Raw genomic sequence first — 9,367 nt, 5'->3', positions numbered from 1 at the left:
AACTCTTGGCCAGACTCCCTCAATTCCAATGGGAAAGCAAATTCGGGGATACCCTTTGAGATCCCCCTTCCAGCTCTTTGGACCCAACGTTTCTCCACGGGTTCTTCCCTTTTTCACCCATCTTTTTCCTCCTTTTTCTTTCTTCTCTTCTAAATAAATAAATAGCAAAAAAAAAAACTCTCAAAAGCAAACTCCCAGAAAGCCCGTTAAAGTTCTCCCCTCTATTTTCAATTGTAAGGCTGTGTGGTTCTGCTACGTAGTTAAATTTGTAAGCTAGTTGAATATGCATAGTGCACAATGTTAAATCAAATCTGCACTTAAAAAAAAAAAAAAAAAAGAAGCCCCTTAACCCGTTCATGGCCTGTTGTTATTTCATTTATTTTTGTGTTGTCTGGGTGCAAGTCACACGTACAACTGGGGGTTTTATCTAACTTGAAACAAGTCTCCCCTGGTGGGAGGCTCGCTGAGGCTGGCCGCGAAGCGGCCCCTCCCGCAGGGAGGGACTTGTGCACAAAGTCAAAAATTTGGCTGAGAAAGAAATCATGAATGGCTGGAGGAAAAATACTTAGCATCACCCAGCCTCCCCCTCAGCTCCTGCGGACCTGTCCCAGAGCCAAAGTATACTTCAGAACCTCAGCTTTCAAATGGGGCTGGTCTCATCTCCTCAATCCCAACCATTTTCCTTGTACTAATCTTTTAAAAATACAAAAACACAAAGAAACTTGTGGATATTGGATTCACAAGCCTGCAGATATGTGCAGATCCTACACCTATAGCCACTCAATTGTTGCAGATAGGATATTCAATTGTGCATATTATCAGAATATCCAAAATTGGATCTTCAGAGCAATGGAATATCCTTCAGGATTCCTTTGACCTTCAAAACAGGTTCCTTCAATCAGTTTTGGAGTTTATGCCTCAAAAACTTGGGCAAGGGTGCGCATCAGTACTGCTGAGAGAACTGTCTACTCAGATTTCTCTGTACATGTGTTGTTGATTTTTAAATTCTGTTTTTGTGTTTTTAGGGTTGAAAATCCTTCCCTTGTCTGCCAGCTTTCAGACATTAGGGGGTTTCAAAGTTAAAAATCAGGTCGCGCAGGTCCCAGGAATCAGGAAAAAAAATGGACCTGGAACCTCTCCTGCGGACCTGATTTCCTTCTTTGAAAAAGGCTCATGGAGATCAGGTCCAGGAGCAGGAAAAAGGTCAGAAACACCCCCTCAAGGGTGTTTTCACCTATCCCCGGTCACACCCGCATACCGGCCATCAAGTGTGAGCCAGCACACACTACCATGCACGCAACTCGATGACTGGTTGGGTCTCAACCGGCCATCAAGTGACACAACACTTGATGGCCAGTTGGGTCTGTACCGGCCATCAAGTGACACAACACTCAATGGCCAGGTGGGTTTGTACCGGCCACTGAGTGAGACAACACTCAATGGCCGTTCGGGTCTGTACCGGCCACTGAGTGAGACAACACTCAATGGCCAGTTGGGTTTGTACTGGCCATCGAGTGAGACAACACTTGATGACCGGTCAGGTCTGTACCAGCCATCGAGTGACACAACACTCGATGGCCGGGTGAGTTTGTACCGGCCATTGAGTGACACAATACTCGATGGCCGGGTGGGTTTGTACCGGCCATTGAGTGACACAACACTCAATGGCCGTTCAGGTCTGTACCGGCCATTGAGTGAGACAACACTCAATGGCTGTTTGGGTCTGTACCGGCCATTGAGTGAGACAACACTCGATGGCTGGTTGGGTTTGTACCGGCCATTGAGTGAAGACAACACTTGATGGCCAGTTGGGTCTGTACCGGCCATTGAGTGACGCAACACTCAATGGCTGGTCAGGTCTGTGCCGGCTATTGAGTGACACAACATTCGATGGCCGGTTGGGCCTGGACCGGCCTTGCGGGGGCATTATTGAGTTTGATTTGAATACAGCAATGTGTAACCGCTGTGTACACGTCCTTCTGGGACCCCGGTGGCAAGGGACAAAAGCAATTTGTGCCCAAATTTTTGCAGGTTGAGAACTCCTGGGTGCAAGATCAGGAGATTCTTGCATTTGGGGGCGTTCAAAGTAGAGCCCCCAGGTTGGTGTTTTTGGCAGTGATTTTTTTCCCTGGAAATCGGACCTGATTGAGTTCCTGCGCAACCTGATTTCAACTTTGAAACCCCCTATTAATGGTTTAACATTAAGCGGACCGATGCCCCCACCAATTTTTTTTTTGTCAGCATTCCTCCCCTCCCCCGAGCTGTCAACAAAATACAGGTACCAATTGACCTGGATTGCTTGGCTCTTTAAGCAATTGGCGCCGAGCAAGAGCCAAGCAATGACCTGCAATCATCCAACTGTGTCTCCTTTTATACTCTCCCCCATACCTCAATTGTGCCGGACACAAATAATTAATTTCCTTTTCCCCTCCCACCTTTGCACACATTGACCTTCCCCTTTTTCTCTTTTCCCCGTTCCACATGCAAGTGACCCCCCCAAAAATAGGAAACTGAGCCCCTTTTCAAAACTCATAATTTTATTGTGCCGCCGGGATTGGATTCTTCTCCGATGTACTCTGAGGTTGTGTCCAGGATAGGGTCATCCCCGAACCTGATTAAGTAATTCATCCCTTTGTCCAAAGACCTCAAGCCATTTCCACCTCTATTTGTACCTAACCATTCTCAGCCTGACAACTTTTCCGGCGCCCCTCCGAGTCTGCCCGGTTGCTTATCCTGTCTCTCCCATGCAGACAACACAAGTTGGTCATTCCCAGATCGATACCAATGACCGGCCCGGAGACCTTGCCGTTAGATGACCAAAGATGAAAGAGACCACTGAAGGTTACCTGACAAAAGACGTTAAACACGCTGGTCAGTAGCTGCTTCTCTTCTGATCTGAAATGCCTTTACCTGGTCACCAAGCCCTTTCTGTTTTTTTTTGCTTGCAGTTAACACTGTCCCTGCCTACTTCAACAACGCCCAGCGGCTAGCAAACAAGGATGCCGGTGCAATTGCCAAGCTGGATGTTCTCCGTGTTATCAACAAACCCACCGCTGCTGCTTTGGCATTTGGTCTAGATCAAGAAGAATCACGGTTGATCGCGGTCTACGACCTTGGAGGCAGTACCTTTGACTTGTTGATTCATGTATCAAAATTATGAGATCAGTCAGCGGCTACACAGGGCAGCGTAGCCGCTCTTAAACCCTAGTTATGCATAAGCCTCTCCTACGGAGAGCCCTCTGGGCGGGGTCCCCCAGACCCTCTGTTTGAGAGGCTTAGTTAAGCTAGGGGTTTTATGGTAGTTTCACAATCTGAGATGCGGGCAAGACAGGGCCCGATGGATGCAAGAGAGTTGGCAGCTTTGCATCCATGATCTGAGATGTGTGCGAGACAGGGCCCGATGGGCGTGAGAGTGGGGAGCCCAATCCGAGAATCCGACCAGATATTCCGGGTATTTACCGGATATCACGCGACCGCTACCGGATATTCCGCGCGGGAAATCCAACAATGTTTGAAGTTTATCAAGCTGGCTGGAATCCAGCAATTCTAGAGGAAAAAAGATTCTAAATGAGATGCCATCGACGAGTAGAACGCTAATCCAATCACAAGTTTCTCGAGCTAGGGGTTGATGGATGTTAACCCGACTTTTGGAAATGGTCGTCGGTTGACAAGTCTAAACTAATTTGCTAAAAACTTGCGGGGTAGCCTAAAATGAAAGTAAATAAAGAGATCTCAAGTCAGGTCTTCAAGCACTAATGAATGCATTCGTGAGCACTTAGCACAACAGATCTTCAACGTACGCATTCATCAACGCAATGCATCAAGTGAAAGAGCTCTTCCACGCAATCTTCTCCCTTGTCACCCTTGCCACCTAAAACTCGTTCTTGGCAGTGATCAAAGTGGCGCTTGTATTTCGAGCACTTGGATTCCGCACATTCTGTCAAAAAAGAAACAAGGGATTGTTGGCCAAATCAGCACCATGTCTTCCACGCTAAAAGAGCGATCACTTATTCCGAAGAAAGACGCTTACCCTCTCGGATTGCTGGAGCAGGCTTTTTAGAATATCAAAACCGATGGTCAGAAGCAGTCCGCGGTAAAATCAATTAGGATTGCAGACGGAGAGACACTCACGTCTTCGGGTTCATCTTCCTCCTCCTCCTCCTCCTCGGTGGCTTCCTTGGCTTCGGCCACCACCGTTGGGGTGAAGTATTGGGTGATCGCACTAGCCACGTTCGAGCATACCTCGGTGAATGATGTGGCTGGTGGGGAGGAGGATGTTGATGAGTTTGAGTTAGTCATCTTGATGCTGGTCGATGCTTGATGGTGCCGGTGGTGAGTTGTGAGTCGTTGGGTGTTAGTTTGCAAGGGAAGACCTGCGCTACTCGATCCGGTCGAGCCGACACCGTGTACTCGGGGCCCACGGGACAGAAGGGACTTGTGACAAAATGCATTTTGAACATTACGCTGCGTAATATGACGCTGCCAAACAGGGCCTTATTTATGTAGTTGCAAAAACATTTGCTGTTGCACCAGCTTGAGGAGGTGGGAAGATTATACAAAATCAAGGAGGTCACGAGGCAGTCAAAAATTGGTGGATTGGCTTGTTCAAACTGCCATCAATTGGACGTATTTCAATCCCGGCAGTGCTTGTATGAAGAGTACTATATTACCCCAAACCTGATTGTTCGAAGGCTCCATTCCCTCTACTGACTACATCGTCAACCCACTAATCTGAGACAGCACACAATCACATCGAGCCGGGAAATCCAAAGGGAGTAGATATCGCCCGGTTGAACCTGCGCAGGGGACGACTTGCCAAAGGGAATAATGCAGCGCTTTTTCAATCTCGCCACATGCCTGGCACGTGGTTGTGAATGCAAAAAAAAGAAGAAGAAAAACGAGCTGCCTGCATAGGAACACACGTAGAAAGGGTATCCGGCAACCAAAGCAGTTGCACTATTTTCCTTTTCACTGGGGATAACACATAAAAAACATGAACAAGAATGCGTGCCGAGACCAAAAGAAAATGATAAACTGTTGCTTTCGATATTGCTGTTGATCAAGCGTCCCAATCGCCCAAGGTGAACGAGTTCTCCGAAAAGAATCTAGAACCAACACATTGGAGGTCAGTAAAACCAACAAAGATAAATCATATCTAATTCAAGCCGAGAATCAAATCAAACAAACCTAGCACGAATATTTCGACCGCCAAAAAATCTACCATCAAACGTTTTAACAGCTTTCCAGGCGCCAACTAATCCGGAATACACGATAAACACTCGGACTTTCTCCGAGGGATCAGCGCTATCGCCTCGTTGAACGATTCGAACAAAACACCTTTCCACGATCCCATGTTTCCTTGCTTCTTCAGTTGTTGACAAGTTGAAAGACGAATAAAGTGGGTATTTTAATAAAATAGTATGGAGTAAAACAATCTACAAGAGCATTGGTGTAAATTCTAAAAGATTTGATAATCACACAAAAGACTGACCAATTTCTGTTGCCAACTCATCATCCACCTCCTCAACCGCTACGACATTCGTCAGATAGACGATCCGGGTCGGCTCCCCGTACCGGATCTTCTCTTCCAGATCTCTCTGGGATTTCCCCTCATCGATCACCACACCTCTTCCCTTGGCCATCGATCCGATCTTTTGCGGTCCCGCCGCCCCAGGCATGGCGAGATCACCAGGATTCTCTTTGCGCTTTTTGCTGCCGCCAGGGGCCGAGGGGGCGGCTGCTACCGTCAGGATGCTCGTTCGGCCTGATTCATTGGCTCCTAATCCCTGTCCTTCTTTCCAGCCGTACTTATCCATCAATCGCCGGGCGAAGTCGGGCTGGCCCGGACTCGTCGAGAAGGTCAGCGGTAATCAGTGGTTTACTTCGTTGTCCAAATTTGGACAAGCTTGCAGGGATCATATGGACAATGATAATGGTGAAGATATACTAACGCTTTGTTCGGTGCCTCAGCGGTTGGCCCCATTAAACCAGATGCTTGGTTAGGCTGTGGAATCGTCTGCTGCAGCCCAGTAGTATTGATTGCTGAAGGTTTTGCACCATTGAGAGCGGCAAGCTTGGCTGCAATCATCCTAGCTTTAGCTTGAGCCTCTAACATTGTCGGAGGCGGATCAGATGCTGGTTGGGGCGGTATGGATGGAGGGGCTCCGGGTGAATCGTTACCAGGTATTGGCGAAACACCGGGTCCCTCATTGTTGGAGTCTTGTAATATTTGAAGACGTTCCGCGATAAACTTTGCACGTGCCTGAGCATCAGCAACGGATACAATTGGTCCAGCGCTCGTTGACGGCGGCTCTGCCGATGTACCGGACTCAGCCATACCGATTTCACTGCCCGTGACATGCTGTGGGGGGTTATAAGGAATGCCTTGAGACAAGGCTACTCGACGAGCATAAGCCTCGTCTCCAGTTTCGGCGCGTGGCATCGAAGGAAGCGTTCCCAGTGAAGAAGGGCGTTGGTTGTTCTCATCCTTCGTGCTAGATTCATTATACTCTGGAGGCGGTGCAAAGAAGTAATGAACTCAGAGCTTAAAGAAGGTGGTGATATGAGAATCTACACCTTTGTACGAAGAGTACCGACACGCTGATCACTAACCTTAAAGAAGGTGGTGATATGAGAATCTACACCTTTGTACGAAGAGTACCAACACGCTGATCACTAACCTGATCGATGTGATGAGAGTTTAGTGTGAGCGAGTTTGAATGTTAAGAAACACTTGAGTTGATTGCTAATGCACACCTTAAAGAAGGTGGTGATATGAGAATCTACACCTTTGTACGAAGAGTACCGACACGCTGATCACTAACCTGAAGAAGAGTAAGAAGATCGATGTGAATGAGAGATACATGAGATAATAACCTAATGTTTAACAAACCTGATTGATGTGATGAGAGTTTAGTGTGAGCAAGTTTGAATGTTAAGAAACACTTGAGTTGATTAAGAGAAAGAAACCGGTACATGACTTGAGCGGACTTTAAAGAGATCAACTAGGTTTTGGAACTGCGGCACAACTAAGTAACAGGTATGTAGTAACAATAAAGCTTAAAAGGAGTAACGAATCACCTGAACACGTCATAAGTTCAATACCCCCCCTTGTTACTGATTTTCAGATTTGAAGTCTCAGAGATTGTAACCGAGATAACAGAGGAACATTTGATGTTGACGATTTGGTAAAGATTTGGTAAAGCCGTCAGATTGATTTTCGTTTGTTGGGATGTATTTGATTTCAACAAGATTTTCGTCCACAGCCTCTCGAATGAAATGAAATTTGACGTCGATATGCTTTGAACGTTGTTGAAACAACGGGTTTCTGGCCAAGGCAATTGCGCCTTGATTGTCGCAGAAGATTGGAATAGGATAAAGTGGTAAGTCAAGGGAGGAAAGGAGAGTTTGCATAGAAATTGCCTCTTGAACTCCGTCGTATAAAGCTTTATATTTGGCTTCAGTGGTCGAAGATGCAACAGATGGTTGTTTCTTCGCACGCCAGGCAACAACTGAGTTTCCCCAGCGGACCAGATATGCAGAGTACGAGCGACGAGTGTCCGAACAACTGGCGTAATCGGAGTCAACGTAGATAGAGATTCTGTTGTCCTTGCCACCAATGCTGAGGTAGAAGTCAATGGTTTTGGCGAGGTAGCAAAGCAAGTGAAGAAAGGCGCACCAATGAACAATTCCAGGATTTTCGAGATGTTGTGAGAGCTGAGATACCGCAAACGTTGTGGTGTTCCATATGCGTGACAATGCCAAAAGCACATTGCAGAAGTATTATAGTATAGGGAGTGTGTAATACAGTGCGGGGGAAGAAGGGAAGAAGGAGCAAGATGGGAGGAGAGGCCTTGACCCCCAACATTGGGAATGGAACAGGTTAGACAGTGGATGCAGAGTGTGTGGAAGAGGATGGAAGATGGCTTGGTTGCATAGCAACACATGACATCATGCAGCGCAGTACATGCATGAAAGTGCTGTGTAGCTCAAGTGCCTCATGCAGCATATATCCCTCATTGTTTGTACGCATAGTACAGCATATGCAGGTAGATAAGCTGTACAGGAAGTGTCTCCCGCAGCATAAATCCCTCATTGTTTGTACATGTAGCACAGCATATGCAGGCAGATAAGCTGTACAGGAAGTGTCTCCTGCAGCATAAATCTCTCATTTTTTGTACATGAAGCACATCATATGCAGGTAGATAAGATGTACAGGAGGCGTCTCCTGCAGCATAAATCCCTCATTGTTTGTAAGGCAGTGCAGCACACGCATGCAGATGCTGTGTAGTTGAGTGTCTCCTGCAGCATAAACCCCTTGTTGTTTGTACATGCAGCGCAGTAAATGCATGAGAGGCTGTGTAGTTGAGATCCCCTGCAGCAATAATCCCTCATGGGGAGCTTCCCTGGAGCAAAAATACCTCACCCTTCAATATATAAGAAGGCCCTTTCTCCCCTCATCAGACTTTTCCCCATCAGCCTACAGAGGTTTGGTCACAGTGGTTAGTTAGTTACGGTAGTTAGTTAGTGTTGCAATCAGCCTAGGAAGGTTTGGTCACATACGGTAGTTTAGTCAGCAGTGCGGTTATTAGCGGTATTAGTGGTTAGTAAAAGTAGCGTAGAAGTTTAGTAGTAGTATTAGTGTTTTTTTTTTTTGGCAGTAGTAGAACCCAGTATAACACAACAACAAGTGCGAGTTAAACAGCATATTAGTAACGTGTAGTACGAGTATCACAAAGTAAGTATATTGCCTGCGAGCAAAGAAGTTATAGCAGATTTGCTAGCCTGTTGAATCAAGTGATCTAGGTCTGATAGAGATTACTATATGAAAGTAAGATCTATCTTGGAATCAGCCATATCTTTATAAATATTGATTACAAGACTCTTAGATATTTGCATAGTATTATTAGAGGGGCAGGTCTTTCAAACCACCCGTAAGTTGTAATAGCCTTTCAACCTATTAAGCAATTTATTTCCCCCTCAGCGGATATTTCACCAAATTATATTTAGTGTCCCACACGAGTCCTACATCTGGTGTCCCAACAGTGGCCGATTACCTTCAGCAAGATCATCAAGTCATCAACCAATTTAAGCAGATCATCACTAACTTCAACCAACCGTGGAAAATAGTGGCGGCGTGGATCATAGACGGGACGAAGTTGACAGGATTTTGAACAAAGAGGCTAGGATTTTGGACGACAAGGATAGGAGTTTGAAAAACAAGGATAGGATTTTGGACGACGAGGAGAGGATTTTGGACGAAGAGGCTAGGATTTTGGACGACGAGGAAAGGCTTTTGCAGGACAAGGATAGGATTTTGGCCAACAGGCATTGGATCACGGACAACAAGGATAGGATTTCAAACGGC

General features: G+C 46.4%; 2 protein-coding genes across 2 annotated transcripts; one reads left to right on the top strand and one right to left on the bottom strand.

Moving 5' to 3' along the window:
• Positions 1 to 2,822: 2,822 nt before the first annotated feature.
• Positions 2,823 to 3,715, top strand: PtA15_2A663 (uncharacterized protein; the record flags this gene model as incomplete). Its single annotated transcript, XM_053166706.1, has 3 exons — positions 2,823 to 2,871; positions 2,949 to 3,093; positions 3,706 to 3,715. The coding sequence occupies 3 exons, from the start codon at positions 2,823 to 2,825 to the stop codon at positions 3,713 to 3,715; spliced, it is 204 nt and encodes a 67-aa protein (XP_053017901.1).
• A 1,344-nt stretch (positions 3,716 to 5,059) lies between these two features.
• PtA15_2A662 (uncharacterized protein) lies at positions 5,060 to 6,442 on the bottom strand (the record flags this gene model as incomplete). Its single annotated transcript, XM_053166705.1, has 4 exons — positions 5,060 to 5,105; positions 5,188 to 5,365; positions 5,492 to 5,847; positions 5,952 to 6,442. The coding sequence occupies 4 exons, from the start codon at positions 6,440 to 6,442 to the stop codon at positions 5,060 to 5,062; spliced, it is 1,071 nt and encodes a 356-aa protein (XP_053017900.1).
• Positions 6,443 to 9,367: the final 2,925 nt, after the last annotated feature.

Source organism: Puccinia triticina, chromosome 2A (genome assembly GCF_026914185.1).
Source record: "Puccinia triticina chromosome 2A, complete sequence".
Classification (NCBI taxonomy): domain Eukaryota; kingdom Fungi; phylum Basidiomycota; class Pucciniomycetes; order Pucciniales; family Pucciniaceae; genus Puccinia; species Puccinia triticina.
This window is presented reverse-complemented; position numbering and strand designations above follow the sequence as displayed.